The sequence below is a fragment of the Eleginops maclovinus genome, chromosome 20 (genome assembly GCF_036324505.1).
Source record: "Eleginops maclovinus isolate JMC-PN-2008 ecotype Puerto Natales chromosome 20, JC_Emac_rtc_rv5, whole genome shotgun sequence".
Lineage (NCBI taxonomy): Eukaryota > Metazoa > Chordata > Actinopteri > Perciformes > Eleginopidae > Eleginops > Eleginops maclovinus.
In genome coordinates this window covers 23,295,435-23,313,184 of record NC_086368.1, presented here as the reverse complement: position 1 = coordinate 23,313,184, position 17,750 = coordinate 23,295,435, and the positions used below count along the sequence as shown (strand labels likewise).

At 40.8% G+C, this 17,750-nt stretch overlaps 1 protein-coding gene across 1 annotated transcript in view; it reads left to right on the top strand.

Annotated features, from left to right (window-relative positions):
• adamts9 (ADAM metallopeptidase with thrombospondin type 1 motif, 9) overlaps positions 1–17,325 on the top strand; it is a 43,818-nt gene extending 26,493 nt beyond the window's left edge. The window contains exons 29-40 of the mRNA XM_063911326.1: positions 2,177–2,347; positions 4,968–5,144; positions 7,539–7,709; positions 7,854–8,048; positions 8,894–9,023; positions 9,430–9,524; positions 10,125–10,219; positions 10,511–10,644; positions 11,157–11,248; positions 12,156–12,260; positions 13,892–14,010; positions 14,381–17,325. Coding sequence (XP_063767396.1) covers positions 2,177–2,347; positions 4,968–5,144; positions 7,539–7,709; positions 7,854–8,048; positions 8,894–9,023; positions 9,430–9,524; positions 10,125–10,219; positions 10,511–10,644; positions 11,157–11,248; positions 12,156–12,260; positions 13,892–13,981 — 1,455 coding nt within the window. The 3' untranslated portion in view covers positions 13,982–14,010; positions 14,381–17,325. The remainder of the gene's footprint in view (positions 1–2,176; positions 2,348–4,967; positions 5,145–7,538; positions 7,710–7,853; positions 8,049–8,893; positions 9,024–9,429; positions 9,525–10,124; positions 10,220–10,510; positions 10,645–11,156; positions 11,249–12,155; positions 12,261–13,891; positions 14,011–14,380) is intronic.
• The last annotated feature ends 425 nt before the right edge of the window (positions 17,326–17,750 follow it).

Here is a 17,750-nt window from a genome sequence, read left to right as displayed (position 1 = left end):
CCTGCTTTATGGTAATTACAGTGTGTTTGTGGATAAGGAAGTGTCCTATATTATTTAGGGTTTTACCTTTGGACTTTGGCTAAAGATTTAAAAAGAGAGGCCTGGCAAAAAGCTTATTAGGCAGTCCTCCCCTGCCAGTCTTTTCAACAGGGGTGTTTTTCCTGAATGAAAATGCACAAATCACTGAGCAATATCCTTGTTATTTTAAGTGGTCAGGGCCTCTGCTGACCCCTTTAAAGCCATCATGCTTTAGCGTCTGTGTCAGGAGTTCAAAGCTCTTTCTATAAGGTGAATCTTTGTCCTGTGAGACAATGCCTCAGTATCCCTCCCATTTCATTTATTGTGTTCATTTCATTCTTAATGCTGACCCCCCGTTTATTCTGGGACGCCTGGTGACGCGTGCTACGCTGTGAAGTTGCCAGCGCCCTTTGACCCTTTCTGTCGGGCTGCTCTACTATGGTCTAATGCAACTTGATGACGGAGTACCAATATTGGGGCCAGTGGGAGTGACTTAAATGAGGAGGGGGCTGTCAACAAGACAATGCAGTGGTGTATTGGTGGGTCAAGGGTCACGTTTGATCTGGGGAGGGCCCCCTTCCCGGTTCATCCCATCAGCACAGACATAGTTCTGGGAAACTGCTGTGATCCCGCGATGAAAAAAACCCAACAAAACAAGATTTGAATAGGATTCCCAAACGCTGTGCTGGCATTGAATAGGGGTTTATTTAAGTGGGGGGGGGGTTCATTTTACAAGGTGTTTACCAATGCTTTGCCGCTTCATACCTTCATTTAAATTTGGTGTCTGCAATTCCTTGGGCTGTAATCACCCTGTGTTAAGATTGAGTGATCAGACTGGTGATTGACGCTGTTGAAATCCAATGTAGCGCTATGGTTAATGACTCACGTGTGTACAGAACGAGTAGACGACCTGCTCTACCTCCTGCAAATAAAATGTATGCAAATAAAGTTGTTTATATAGTGTATTTATGATATAGTAGGACAGGAGTTGGGCAAAGTCAAAGAACACTGCTTGTAGGAGTGCATGTCCACATGGTGTTTTATTTTTGACTCATTTGTAGAGATTCTCAAGGTTTTTCTGCTCCATGTTAGTACATTAGAACAGCAGGAAAGCCCTTGTAAAAAAAAAAGTATATAAACCAGATGTGAACAAAAACAGCCTGGCAGAGTCTAAACTTTAGTGACCTTTTCTGAATGCCCCTGTGATTTGCAACATTTCATCTAACCCAAATGTGTTTCCTTATATGTCAGCCATTACAAATACAATCTGTCAATGGGGATATATATTAGAAGGACTATAAGTGACTTATTACATCAACCGGGAAGTATTCTAGTCATGTGTGCTTCAATTCATAATGAGAAGTGCTATTCTAAAGACATAAAGGCAACACAGTCAGTATAATATTTTATTAAAACTGATTCACAACAATATCTGCATAAAATGTACACCGGATCTAGGACTCATCTCTCGTTTTGAGCAGAATCATACATTTTCATTTGTATTAATTGACAGCAGTTAAAACTGAGTATTACACATTACAAATGAAATTCCAAGCATTTTATTAGCCCCTCCTTTAGTGAGTCTTTCCCCCCCTGAATGAGGTCGGAGGTCACAGTATTTTGCTGTCTATTACAGTCTGTCACTGGTCAGGACAGCAACCACACGCTGGGTTGCATACTCGTTCAACTCTGAGACTGTCGCTTCCCATCCATCCCCTCATGCAACGCCCCCTTTGATCGAGCACAGGCCAGCCCTTCTCCACGCCCTCCTGTAACATTGGTGTGTGTGTGTGTGTGTGTGTGTGTGTGTCTGCCTGTCACACCGTGTTAGACTCTCAGTAACTTGGTGAACCCGGATATGAAACAAACTGCTGCCGGTGTGATCGGGCACGCTTTGCCATTGGACTACCTACCCACGTGGAACTGGGTGTCATATCACCCCTTTTTCCAGTCTGAAAGTCATCCACAAATTACTCGTGTTCAATAAATGCTTGTTTTTAATCAAAGCTGTGCAATAATCTCCCTTTTTTTCCATGTTTATTCAGACTATGAAACCAAATAATGCTTTTTAACATCTGAATTTATTTTTGAAGTTGCACTACAAAACTTACCTTTTGACTTTAATTCCACTTGTTCTTTTTTTTTATACATGTTGCAGTGCTCCTCCTCCTGTGGAAGAGGGTTTAAGTCCCGGAAGGTGGTCTGTGTGACCGGGTCAGGTCGCCCCGTCTCAGAAGAGAGCTGCCAGCATCTGTCCCCCAAACCCAGCAAGCAGAGGCGCTGCAAAGGTGGTCAATGCTTCAAGTGGAAGACAGGCAACTGGGGAGAGGTAGGACTCTTTGACCCTGCTATAAAACACTCCTTTAGCACTCTTGTTCTCACGCTGCCAGGCCAGTAAGCTCTCTCTCTCTCTCTTTTCTTTTTAATGCTTACCAGCTTGCTGGCAAGTATATGTGTGTAAACATCTGCAGCTAGACTGTGTTAATGCACCATGCAAGACCACTAACTAAGCTTTTACAGATCACACAGTGGTTTGCAGCACAGACCCAGGGTGCCTGCTAATAGGGTTTTTAAAGATAGTGTATACTGGGGCATAACTTTACAGTGCAGTGGGTACGACAACAGGATGGATGTGCACCCCTCTCTAAGTCGATCCAGTGTTAATCTACCCCTCTCATCTCTAAATGTTCTCTTCTCTTTAATTCTCATCTCAATGTTGCTTTTTCCCATACGGATCCTTTTCTTTCAAGCCCTTTTTTCCCCTCTCTATCTTCTGTCTCCCCAATGGGAACCACATGTGTCTTTTTTCTTTGAATGCCCTACTAAACATGCCAGACACACTCACAACGTGCACCTGGGCTGCTGCAGAGCATTTTTCTTCCTCTCCCTTAACTCTCCATGTCTCTCTTTTTTCTCTCAGTCCTTCCCTCCTGTCATCTTCTCTTTTTTTGTTGCTGAATTCACCCCACTGGCCAAGAGTCCGAGCACAGAGCCACATCTGTGCTCCACATGTCAAAGAGGATGTGCGTTTGCTCTGAAACAGCTGTGGAGAAGGACTCATGCCAGGAGAAAATGATACTCCGCACGAGGCTGTGTAGAAATCAGATGCTTACATACTATTCATACGAAGTATGATGTAAATGTGAGTAGATAGCCCACAACTGCATACTCTGGGATTTTCAGTATGCAAGAAATGCCCAAGTTTAAACTAGATAAGCAAGAGTCTGTGGGGCGTGAGCCTACTGGACTTACTCAGATATCCCTAAATGCATTGCGCCTGTTCAAACTTTAAGGCAGATTGTTTGGCACCAGCCAGCAACAGAGTGCTTACAAATGTGGAAAACACAGGAACTCGCAAATATAATTCTTGTGTAGAAATATATTCTACATGTTTGATAACGACAGAGAAATATAAAGTAGTTTGCAAATTCTTTTTTTTTTATGGTAGCTTGGACTGTTGAGGTGTGATAGATACTGTACAGTCAGAGATGCCGTATTGCTTGAGTTTATAACAGTGTGCACAGGCGGCTGGAATGGCATACTTAATAGTCATATTAGCATGCAGTACGCAGTACACACTGATAAGTATGCAGCATGTCAGTATGCAATTACAAACACACTCCCAGTCAAGTATGGTATGTTAACCCATGATTTAGCAGGCTGCCAAGATAATGCACATTTGTTTCATATATGATTAAACTTGTAAATATGTCTGATTCATGTAGAAACTCTGAAACCTCAGTTTGAATCATCTGTTTTTCATTTTGTTCACCTTTTAAAGGACTTTGTATGCAAGTTACTCACCCTGTTACCTTGTATTCTTGAATGAAACTTTGATTTATGGCTTGACTCCATGGTGAACAAAAAATTCAAGACGAAGGAAATGTCTGATCAATTGAAGTAAATCTCGGCCGTGTTTCACAACAGCAGAACTTGAAATGAAAAACATATTCCCAAACATTTATTTTAACGAAGCTTCGGACAAGGCAAGTGCAAGTGTGAGAGTGTTCATGCAGAAGTGTGTTAAATATTGAGGTTGAGTGATCATGAGCAGGGCAAATTAGACCTTGATTATACTTAAGCTGTGACAGTTGGTAAAGTGATGTGTTGATATAGTTTGGATTTTTCATTAATCACAGAGGCGTGTGAGACAAAGTTTCCTCAAAAATTCATAGTTACACTGGGGGAGTAAATGATATACAACATTTTTGAACTTGCAAAAATATGAGTGATGATGCTCCAGATCCCCTTCAAATCTCATCTTGCTCAAATCATGTGATCGGGTTAATGGCTGAACAGAATTCTAAGAAAATAAAAAAGCTTTTTGACATGTTTTATGTTATGTAAAAATATGTCCTGTATTAAAGCAGAAAGCAAAACACTTCAATTACAAACATGGTTTCACAATCCTTCTGATTTCAAGTTTCCAACTTGAATTTCTTCCCATTTCTGTAAAAAGAACATTAGTTAATATAAACCATATCACTTAGAAATAAACAAGGAGGTGTTTTCACAGTTATTTAATCTTTGCAAACTTTCCTCAAAGTACTCATCAATACACCATGCCTTTATGAACTCAATATATAGTGTTAAAATAACAGTTGGAAAGCCAAGGTCTCATGGTGTATTACAACTAAAATCAAATGTGCATTACATCAGACAGAATGTGTGAACAGTAGAAAAACAATAAAACAGGTTAAATAGGTATTGGTTCGAGTCTAGAATACTCCTTTGACATATATGCTTTATTAATCGTCATGATACATGCAAGTATAACACCATAGATAAGAAACAAATGGGATATGGGCCACCCGTAGACAATTAAACACACGTGGTTCAATGCGCATCGCGAGAGTCACACAACAAGAATTATGTTAGACTATTTGACATGCAGTAAAACAAAAAAGTTAAACCCAGGTTTTGAAAGTACTTACCTGTCCCGTTTCCAGTGTTCCGCATCGTGTGGGGACGGCGTCCAGCGGCGTGAGGTGTTCTGCCGGGCCGGAGACCGGCGCAGCCCGCAGGAGAGCGGCTGCTCCCAGCGCTCCAGACCGGCTTCCAGCCAGAGCTGCCGGATGGCCGACTGCCCCTCCCGTTACCGGTGGAGAGAAGGAGAGTGGCAGACGGTAAGCTGCGTGGCGAACTGTGTGTTGAAACAAGCAGCTTTAGTCTCCACAGGGCGAGGATGAATGAACTCTGTCATATCTGAAGTGTGAGTGGCTGCTTCAGGCGGAGGCAGTGCGGTCAGGGGGGGGGGGGGGGGGAGGAGGGGAGCTGCTGCTGCATGGCCCTCATGAAAATCAGATGATCCTCCAGATTTTTTTTAAACACAGGCAAAGCCTCGTAGGATATCCGATCTTAATCTTGATTGGCCAATTCGCTTTTCTCCAAGTAAAAAAAGATGAGTACTTTTTGCATATACTGTATTGCACCACTAATTAAAGTAAATGAACACTTGTGAGGCATTAATGGTACTTATCTAAACGTTAACAAGCTTCTACAATAAAAGTTGTGTTAAAGGCCCCTGAAGTAACTTTTTATAATAATTATTCTATATAAATCAGACCTAAAGTGTATGTTATTTTATGAGATTAATGCCAGAATTTTAAAAAAAAGTTCAAAAGAAGTCTAACTAATTAAAAAAAAAAATGTTTTGGTCAGATCTCAAACTTATTTCACATAATCCTCTTTTGTAGGATTGGTGAGTCTCTGTTGAAAATACAGCTGTGCACCAATTGGGATTTAGCAAAATGCAGTTACGTTGTTTTTTTTTGCTTTTTAAGAACAAAAAGGTTCAAATCTCGGTCCTTTTTAGCCAGTTTAATCGCACCTCTAAATAGTTCTAGTGAAGCAGCTTTGTTGAGTTTTTGTTATTTAAACTCTTTCTTATGTTTTATTTCTCCTCCCAATTCTAAACATAAAATTCCCAAAAATCGACATTATTGATCCTCTATTTTAAATCGTGTATTAATTTACACTGTTATCCATCTTTTGTCTGCTCTCAACCCAGAACAAGCAAAGTTGGCAGTCATACCCAGGCTTTATTTAATGGGTACATTCCTGCTGAGTAACATCCAGCAATTTTCTATTGGCTAGAGGCTATAGACCCTTGTTGAGAGTTTGGATTATTAGAAGAGGCAGCTGCAGCAGGAGCTTCACCGTGTTCAAGTGATGTTGAATCTGGGTCATTGAGCAGCATGAAATGTCTCCTCTCAAAGGAGAGTCTAATTATTCTGGAGAAGTGTTTGGAGCCTTCACTTTAAAGCTGGAGGTAATTACATGGATTCACCTGGCATGGGTTAACATGCCTACAGAATGTGTTTTATACACTTAGTTCACTGTGGAGTCAATCTACACATACTGTATCAGAGGTGATGGTGAGCACCAACATTTTACCTTTTCTACTCTAACCTACCTAGAATAAAATATTTTGACCTAATTATTTGTCCACTGTTGATAATACCAGCACATACTGATACTCAGCCACTTATCAGGCACATTAATTATTTCATAGTACGGCAGCACATCTCAGAAAAGCAGTTCCAGGTATTTAAGTTGTTTGACAGTGTTGAACAAATTAAGAATGATGAAGGTCAGCTGGAGTCTGCTGCGTTTGTAACAGCACAGAGTGTTTCTGACGCAAGTGGAAGCCTCTCTGATCCTTTGCTTACGTCTCTTGCAGATTGAATTTCCTAATAATTGAGTTACTACATGGACCTGAATCTACTAAGACATAGGTCCAGCTGGTTCTGTGGCTTTGACCTTGCTATAGAGTAAACTTCTTCTGAGAGCACCACTTTCACAGCAACACTAATAAAAAGATTCAACGTGGGTAGAGACTTAAGACTGATTATGTTGTTATTATGCTTAGAAGCGCTTCTGAAAAAACTGTCAGAAAGGTTCTTTAAGGATTAAATGAATGAGTCAAAACACAAGTGTATTCGGCTGTAAAACAGTAATGTGGAGTGCAGTCGTAGAAGGCATGGACTGTAAACTCTTTCAGGAGTAGACTGTGTCTAATCTCTTCAGGAATTGGCCATGTCCTTACTTTAGGTTCTTCTGCTAAACAATAATGTGCTTTCCCACCAGCTCTTATCTGCTGTTTTGATATCTTTATGCTGTAGTCCCATGTGGAAAAGGTACTGCGTCAAAAAAAAGACATAAATCTCAGTATTTTTCAGGCAGGGGGTGGGGATTTTAGCCTTTGCAGACTATTTACATGCACAAAAACCTATATTACACAATACAGGAGAGTTAAATCCCCCAAAAGAGTATTGATGCAGTTGCAGCTAGACATGACAATGTATAAGTAGCTCGACTTTTAAGAAATACATCACCCTGGAAATGGCATCTTATGTCAGTTAATTAGCCTGTCTTACCTTTAATTCATAAATGAAACCTGTTACTAAGTGGAAGAGGGGTTGCTGTTGCCAGTCTCTGCGGATCTCCTTACATTGCATTACCATTCTTATACTTGACATGTTTGTTAAAGGCCCTTGTCTTTCCTATTTCCACTACAGTGCAGTAATTCGTGTGGAGCAGGCCACCGACAACGAGCCTTGCAGTGTGTAGACCACAACCAGCAGGAGGTGCATGAGATGTACTGTGTCAACCAGATCAGACCTCCAGATATAGAGAGCTGCAACACCCACGCCTGTGAACTGATCTGGATCACAGGGGAATTCACTGAGGTGAGAGTGATGTAGTCCCACTAAATCTGAATTGTTAAAAGTCTGTTTTCTCTGAATTGGAAATTCTTAACCCTTCAAAAATCACCACCTTAAAATCCAGTGTTCTGTTTTTATTTCATGCCTGTGATTTATTCTCTCCTCCAGTGCTCAGCCAGCTGTGGTCAGGGCTACCGCCAGCGTCTGGTCTCCTGCAGCGAGGTGCATGCTGAGAATGACAACTATGAGTATGGCCATCAGTCTTTGTCCAACTGCCCCGGGACCCCCCCTGAGAGCTACATGCCTTGTAATCTGGAGCCATGCCAGCCGCCACAGGAGTGGAGAGTTGGAATTTGGGGACTGGTGAGCGAGTGCATGGTTATACATGCTGTCCAGTCATTTATCTGTGTCTTTTCAATGCGTAGCATGCATGTGTTTTCCTTAAATTAAACCGTGATACGGAAGCCCTAAGAGGCAAGTGTTCAAAACATTTTGGTGGGTCTGATAAAAAGGCTTTTCTTTCCGGTGCTTATGGGTGAAGGTGTGTTGATAATCTGAGGCCAGGTTCTTTATTTTCCTTATTTTTTTTTACCAGTGAAAACAAATAAATAAAAAATGTCCCACCAGTTTCACACACACACACACACACACACACACACACACACACACACACACACACAAAAAAGGAACCTCAAAATTAAGATTTAAAAATAAAACAGTAGAGTCATAAACAAAGGGGAGGAACAATTACAGTTTACTTAATTGCACGGTGTCTTTGGGCGTCGTGGAAGGCACCCTTAGATAAATTCTTAAGTTAATGATCGCCAGATATTTTTCCTTATTTTTGCCACAGGGCTTCTGTACCCTTTAAAAACTAGACTTATTGCAACCTGATACATGCAAGTTAAACAGGTGTTATTTCTTGTGATGAAATGTCAAACCTTAACTGCTTTTATTAACCAAACAGAAGTAGCTGGAAATGTGCAATAACTCCCATTTTCTTTAGCAGATTTCCTTGAAATGTTATATTTGAGCTTGGTTATGATAGACTACAATTTACTTTAATAAAACCTTTGTGTCATTCACAAAAATGTCCATGAACATGAGTGTTTTTCACTGGTCACTTTGACGATGTAAACCGCTGATGTGACTGTCATCCACAAGTTTTTATTCTCACACTGTCCCTGTTCTCCTCCCCCCTCCTGCAGTGCTCAGTGAGCTGTGGTGACGGAGTGATGGAGCGGACGATGCAGTGTGTGTCAGCAGATGGTCAGGAAAGCAATAGGTGTTCTCAAGAGGCCATGCCAGAGGCCAGAAAAGTCTGCAGGAATCTAAGCTGTGAGTACTGCGAGACGATTGCTCCTCTTTTAACAAAGGTCAAGACGACCAGGGTTAGGTACAGGCCAACTGAATGCACCCCAAATTCCAGTGTTAGGCATGGCTTGACTTGATCCAGTCATCTCATAGACTTGGCCTTTGGTGAAATATTTATGATCCGAGGCAAACATCAAAGATTGACTATCCAGTGTATTTATTCCCAACGGTAGGAAGGGACATCAAAGAGTCAGTGGCTTTCCATTTTTCTTTGATTTGATGCAGCGATTTGTCACACCTGACTTAACCCCTGAAATGTGTGTTTGCATGCGTGCACATGTGTGTGTGTATAGGGCCTCAGTGCCTGTCCTGTGTTAAATCTTCACATTGCTGTATACCGACTTATTTACACTCCCATTGTGTCTCCAAGGCCATTTACCTTCTAGCTGTCAGGGCGTCCAGAGCCTGAACGGCCCCCTCCCCGACAGCGAACACTTTCTCAATATTCAAGGAAAAGCACTCAAGGTAGGACTATATCATTTTGTTGACCAACAAATGCACATGGTTGCACTTAAAAGCCTGTTTGTATTTTTAAAAATACAATTAATTTGACATGTGTTATTGAAAGCGCTTCAATGTACGAATTATGTACAAGGATACAAAGTTTGTTTGATATTTTTAAATGTAAGTGTTAATAAATATGTTTATGATGGTGTATGAAGCTATAACAGGTTTTATTTATGAGGGACGAGGAACACTTGACTTTTTGATTACTTACAATACATCTTGCTGCTGTGTTGAGACTGTGTAAAGGGCTTCTTTACAGTACAAGTGCTTTAAATGCATCACTCCTAGCTTGAATTTAGGCATATATTTGCTGCGGTTCATAGTGATGTGGTCAGAGGAAATACTTTGACTGCCTTCAAACTGACTATGCCAACTCCGCTAATCTGCATTAGGATCATAACATCTTTTGGTCGTCTCTTTTTCCTCAACACCATTATTGTTCTTCCTTTCCAATCTACCACCTCCATCTCTTCCTTCACCCATGGTTCCCTACTCTTCCTCCCTCTGGATACCACCTTTCCTTTCCCTCCTCCTCCTCCTTCGTCTTTTTCTCTTCAGGTCTACTGTGCAGGAATGCAGACAGAGACTCCACAGGAGTACATTACCTTGACAACAGGAGAAGGGGAGAATTTTTCAGAGATCTTTGGCTTCAGGTAAACAGTGAACAGGATAACAATGAGAATAGCCAAACCCAACTGACTCCTGGCACTGATTTCCGTAAATGAAGAAATTCCATGGAAATGTAAAGTTAAGCTAAGGTATTTTGTGTGTGTGTGTGTGTGTGTGTGTGTGTGTGTGTGTGTGTGTGTGTGTGTGTGTGTGTGTGTGTGTGTGTGTGTGTGTGTGTGTGTGTGTGTGTGTGTGTGTGTGTGTGTGTGTGTGTGTGTGTGTGTGTGTGTGTGTGTGTGTGTGTGTGTGTGTGTGTGTGTGTGTGTGTTTCCCAGGCTCAATGACCCCACCCAGTGTCCACCCAATGACTCCAAGAGAGAGGATTGTGACTGTCGGAGAGACTACACAGCCGCCGGCTTCACCACCTTCTCCAAAGTCCGCCTGGACCTCAGCAAGATGAACATCATCAGTGAGTGGCTAGTACACACACACACACACACACACACACACACACACACACACACACACACACACACACACACACACACACACACACACACACACACACACACACACACACACACACACACACACACACACACACATACAACAGCATCCTGTGCCAGTGTTAACTCCACATTACTCCCAAATAAGAACTTCCTTTGCCATTTAATTATGTCCGTGCTCATGAGGGTTAATGGGCTCAAGATGTCTTCAGGGTTCATTTAAGCAACACACAATTACAAGGCTTGAGGGGATTAAATAGAATTGCTCTAAGTAGATGAAATTATACTGATATTGCCATTAAGCTGACCCTAAAACTAAGGCTGGATTTAGACTAACACAGGTCATTACTGCAGATGCAAGCTGCCATTATAGAAGCTCATCTGAGGTCCTGTAGCAATGCATTCTAAACTACTAATTCTGAGAACATTTGTCACAACAAATTTGATTGACTTGTTGGTCTCTTCTGTTCCTCAGCTACAGATTGGCAGTTTGCTGTCACCCGTGAAGGCAAGAACGTTCCCTTTGCTACAGCTGGAGACTGCTACAGCGCTGCACGGTGTCCACAGGTGAGAACAACAGCAGCTGGTAGGTAGTTATGTGACAGGAGGCGAAATGATTTCTCATCGCCGACTATAGAACTGTCATCGCAGCAAAAAACCTAATTCAACTAACAACATTAATGATGGCTCTGGTCTTTTACATCTTAGCAAGCTATTCCAGTGAGCCAGGATGCCTATGAACAGACTTACTGAATGTAAGGCTGAACTGAATAGATCAGAGCGTTGAAGCTTCACTCATAATGTTGACATTTGAACATGCTCAATCAACATTTTTGAATATCTACTCCTTTTATTTCCACACATGTTTAGATAAGGCTACACTTAAATTATAAGTATGTATGCTTAAAGAATGACATTCCAGTTGTGGCTCCTTGGGAATCTATCCCACAATTCTTATAACTTCCCTGTCCACAAGGAAAAGTGTATTACAAAAAAGGATAGATGTAACAATTTTCCAAAAACCATAAAATGCTATTGCATGATAAAATATTCTGCTCCAATTGTTATCTTATTGGCCCTTCAAGGACAACATTACAAAAATCATGAGACATTTTCATTAGAGAAAGTCAATATAAAACAAAATCTGCTGTACTAAAAGGCATTCAGTACAGCATAATGGTATGCAGTTGTGTTACTAATACACCTGCGCTTCTTCTGCTGCAGTATGGCATGTGAAAATGCCTGCGCTTTATAGTTAAACATCCTTTTACAACCATTGTACGCCTCCCAAATATCCCAAAACACTACCATTAGCCACACTGTACTTTATCATTAAATGATTAAAAAAGATATACTTTTACTTATTCTTGAAACATCCAGCACCTACGCCATTCTCATGTTCTCTCTTACATTTCTATGGGCTAATGTAATCTAATCTAATCATTCTCTCTCTTTATTCTGTCTCTTCTATCAGGGGCGCTTCAGGTTCAACCTCTCAGGAACAGGTTTCAAGGTGGCAAAGGAAACCTCATGGATCTCCCAGGGCAACTATGCAGTGACTGATATACGAAAATCACAGGTATTGTCAATATGATGCATATGTACACTCTGTATTATCTGGGGAAAACTCCTAAAATGATAACAAACTTTAACTGAGCTCTCTGAAATATTGTTGAAATAGATAATGTGGTTTATAATGTCAAAATAATCCACATTTTCATGCCATATTTAATTCACAGCATTCACAGTGAGGTACTGGGCTCCTTTCTTGTTAGAACAGTTGAAATGTATTACATACACTGCCCGGCCCAAAAAAAAGGTCACACACTCTAATATTCGTTGGATCGCCTTCAGCTTTGATTATGGCACGCAATCGCTGTGGCATCGTTTCCACAAGCTTCTGCAATGTCACAACATTTACTTCTATCCAGAGTTGCATTCATTTCACCAAGATCTTGTATTGATGACGGGAGATTCGGACCACTACGCAAGGTCTCCTCCAGCACATCCCAAAGATTCTCAATCGGGTTCAGGTCTGGACTCTGTGGCCAATCCATGTGTGAAAATGATGTCTCATGCTCCCTGAACCACTCTTTCACAATTTGAGCCCGATGGATCCTGGCATTGTCATCTTGGAACATGCCCGTGCCATCAGGGAAGACAAAATCCATTGATGGAATAACCTGGTCATTCAGTATATTCAGGTAGTCAGCTGACCTCATTCTTTGGGCACATTGCTGAACCTAGACCAGGCCAACTGCAGCAACCCCAGATCATAGCACTGCCCCCCACAGGCTTGTGACCATTTGGCCGGGCAGTGTATTATAGGAGTTCTGTAACTATTCTATATCATTTATTTGTGTTTAATATCCTCTAGCAACTCTTTTAGAACACATTTTCCAAGTAGCTGTAACTCTCTTTATTTGACTGCCTCATCTCGTCTACTCTGTTCTTTTACCTCTAATACTGCATCCCTGACTCCACCATTTCTCCTCGCTACATGTCCTCTGGGCTTAAGAGTGGGCATAGTCCCAAGTGGGTTCTGTATTCCCAGCTCCACTTCTTTCCTTCTGAAAAAGGACCCTTTTTTGGGCAGTTGCTCTCTCAAGGGCCGTCCTCTTTTGAAATGGAGCTCAAGCTGGAGAGAGCATATTGCTAAGGTGAAAACAGGAGGCGATTCTGATGCCAAAAAGTGTTCACTTTCTTATACCCTCTGCCAGCCGGCCTGCTGTGGGCACTCCAGGCAGATTTAAACAAAGCCAGGTTGTGACAGGGGGACGGGGAGAGCACTCCAGAGGAGATCAGACAAACCACTCGCTGCACGCTGTGGCTTTCATGGCGTGGGATAGTGCTTTTGGCACGCTCATCTGATGCAATTTATGATGCTAGATGTTTGGACAAAATATCCATTATGCTGTACGGGAGTTTATACATGATGCCCACATACAACGTGCCTGGTACCCCTAATTTAAGAGGCATAAAACATCACTACCTTTTAATGTGATGTTTTACATCTTTACTCACCTCTTAAACTAACCTCTGTTTTACTGTGACAGATCAGTGACAGGGGAAAATGCTTCATAACGTGATCCAGGCAATAGTAACCTCATAGTCCTTTGCATATTTAGTATTGGTTTGTGTCATGTTCATCGTTTGTATCACATTGTTACAGCAGATCAGACAAGCCTTATATTCCCATTGTGTCCACAGGATGGCAGCAGCGTGTCAGGAGTGTGTGGGGGCTACTGCGGAAAATGTACTCCGTCCTCTGGCTCAAGCCTGCCTGTAGCAGTGGAGTAGATCTACTGTCATACCATCAAACAGATGAGGTAGGTATTTTAAATTTCACAATATTATTATAGGCACAATTTGTAATCCAAATAAAGACAGGACTTAAAACCCACCAAAACACGTTACCCAACTTGCTGTAACTCACAAAGTACATTTGATGTAGTATTTGTGTTTTTATTGATCATATTGGTATAGTTTAGCACAGTAATGCTTATCAACCCTCGTCATTTTGTGTGCATACACCTTTAACTTTTATCATTAAAAGTGAGGATGCCTGACTATCAATTATTTTATGTGTCAAACATATAGAACTGCAGCCTGTATTTCTGCTCAGTCAACAACCATATTGCCTTCAGTTTTTGAAAAGTAACTGACTTAGTGGTAATGTTGTTTGCATGTCTATTTCAGCATCTGTTTCCATCCATCTGGTCAGTCCATCTTCAGGTTCTTATTGTGTTCAGACCTCCCTCCCCTTTGGTGCTACAGCCATTCAGAAATCCTACCCGCCCTGACCTCTTTTTCTCCAGTATGTATAGTGTAAATGAACTTGGTGTAAGTACTGTACATAGCAGGATAGAAATGTCTTATTTATTGTACTCTCAATTTATTTTTGTACTGTAATATGTTTTGTTATCATTAGTGAAAACCACACAGTTTCCATTTATCAGATTCTTTTACCAGAATGTGCCTTCCAATTTGGATATTTACCAATTGGACTTTTTAGTACTAGCAGTTATTTAAACCAGACTTCATCTGGTACAGCCATGTAATCCTTTCTTAATGAATTTCTGTTTATTCCAGTAATGTTATTGTTGTCACCAGACCTGTTCAAATCCATTGAGGTGTCTCCAGTGGGTCATTTTTTCACTACTTAAGGCAAGATTGGCCACTATAACCTTAGTCATGTTGAATCCTGTGTGCAATGGGGCAGTTCTTGGAGAGGAATAGTGTGTTTATTGAATTGTTTAATAGTCTGTTGTTAACAGTCAGTTCAGCAATCCTTCCAGATCTAAATTTGGGGCAACTGTTACTTAAATTTCATCCAGCTACTTCCACTAATGTACTCTGTGGCAGCGGACAACATTCAGTGACTCGCTAACTGAGCACTCTTCTTATCCCTGTACTCAGGTTTTGTATCTTTAGAGTATTTTAAAAAGTGGGTATTATGAACCAAGTGGATGGTGGTCTGGCTGCCCCATCTGTATCTCTCCAGCTGTTAACTGCAGCTGGACGAGAAGAGAAAAGTGCAATAAGTAATAACACATGTGTTAGCTGTCATGAAAAACACACCTGCATCTGGAAAAAAACACACACGTATTAAAACAGGAATTTTAGTTTTAATGGATGCGGGGGAAGAGGTCAATTGAGTCCTTTTTTCCGCTTGGCGTTGCACCCTGCTATATTCATTTTTCAGCGCGGTGTCCGCCATTTTTGTAGTTTCTTTTAGGGATTTGGCGTGCTGGCAAACCAGAACTGTCCCAAACACAGCTAAAATGCAAGCAAAGTGCTGATTGAGAGGGATTTTGTGTACAACTCTGGATTATTTCTAAGTCAAATTCAACACATTGTGCCTTGTAAATTTAGTACAAAACATAGGATGGAACAGTTTGCTGCTCATTAATGGCATAGTTTGTGTACATGTGTACTCTATTTCTCAGTAAAGTAGAATAAATGAACCGTTCTACTATCCTTACATTAGCATTAGTATCATTCTGAGTGTGTTTTGATTTAGATTCATTCAGTTGTAAACTATCACAGCTGCAACCTCTTGGCAGTGGGAGGACAGCAGGAGTTGTTGAGGGATATAATAATAACGTATGTTTCTAGAATGAAGTGTGTGTATGTCGAAAAAGGGTTGGGGTTTATAGGCGAGAGCTGGGGTGGAAGTGAGATGTTTACCAGTACACAAACACACTGTACGCACACAAAGACATTACTGGATCATAAGGAGAAGGTTGTAGTTTACAAGCTCTGTAGAGATTATGTTGCCAGACATCAGAGAGAACCAAATTCTTCTTGTCGGTGCATATCTCCCAGGTATAGCGTGCAGTGACCAGGGAGAGCCATTAGTCTTTAGCCTTCGCAGAGCAGACAGGTTATCTTATCAGGAGAGTTTTAAAGAAAGACTTCACCTCAGGCCAATCGAATTCCAGTATATACTCCAGAGATATAATGCACTGGTCTGCCCTGGAGACACCTCAGAAACAGCTGAGCCCGCAGGCCCTGCAGTGTGATCTCTGTCCAGATGCTGCCTGTAAACCATTGCCTTCCATACCTCACATTCCTCCGTCTTTTGTTTTTTTAAGAGTCTGTTCAAACTGTACATACTGATATGCGACTGAGCATTTTCACGTGTTGTTTATCTGACAATATCAGGGTACTTTTTTGTGTATAAATGTTTTTTGTATCTCTTTAACCAGGTCTGTGCAGTTTTGTGAGCTGATTTTATAAATGTTAGCTGAAGAATTAAAGGACACAGACAGAATTCAGACGATGATATGAAAATAAATGGAAAATAAAACATGTTGGAAGCTCTGAGAGGCAAGTGTGAAAAACCTGCCAAAACTGTTATTTTTTTCACAGATGGGTGAGGGTGGATTAACAAATTTAGAAAAATAACCTTTTGAAGAACCTTTTTTATACCTGATTAAGGTGCTGAACACAGGAGAGGAAAATCATTGAGATGAGGCTTATAAAATGGATGAACTGTTTCTTTGCCTCTGAGGGCTTCCTGACTTAAGTGTGTGTGATAGATATTTTAGACACACTTATTGTACAACTGATCAAGAAGCCATATTTGCTTTCACGTGCCTTACTGTACATTTACATGACAATGTGAACACATAAGCAAAAGGGAATTTCACGGTCTAAATGTCTATACAAGTAGGAATTATCTTTGAAGACACAGGGATGTTAACATTTTGTGTCTTACTGACAGGTGCAATGGATAAATGCACTTCTTATGTGAATGTCAGAATTTAGTCCAGCCAATACAGTTCTCAGGTGTCAAAAATGAAGGGATTATTATGATATTTAAGTGTATTTCTTATTTCATTTTACAAATGTTCCATGTAATTGAACATTTATCCAAGTGTAACTAAGTGTCCTATATGTTTAATTTCATATGCAAATATTTATTTTACTTTTTCTTTGTGAATGTAAATATTTTGACCATAAACAATCATGATTTACTTTTCAGTCTTGCCTTAAAATGAACCGTCTGGAAACACATTTCCTGTTCTGTGAATACATTTATTTATGTCATATCTGCATAGATTGTATAAGCGGGGGTTGCTGCTGCCATATGAAAAGCATGATTTATGTATGATGTCAGATAAGCAGAAGGAAATAAAATGCCTAATACATGCCAGGCCTGCTTGTCATCATTTTAAGTACAATCTTGGGTCATAAACTTCTCGCTTTATTGTATTACACACCTTCTAGCATCATTACAAGCTGTCTTGTGACCTGATATTTGTTTCATTGACCTAATCTGTCTCTATTTATTGTTTCATAACTGTATTTTGTGCCTCTGTGACACATTTACATGCTTTAATGTTCACAGAGTGCTTATTTTTCTCATACTGCCTGTGCTGCAGCACCTCTTTTCACCCTCTGCCTGAAACCAGAGCCCAGTCTGCTCTGATTGCTTGACTGGCTGGCTGTGATTGGTTAACCGTTTAGAGATGTCCCGCCCCTTGGCCTTTCACGTACCTATCAGGGTTTTGAGCACTAGCCAATAGAAGCTTGTATGTTACATAGCGATTTCACTATGTAC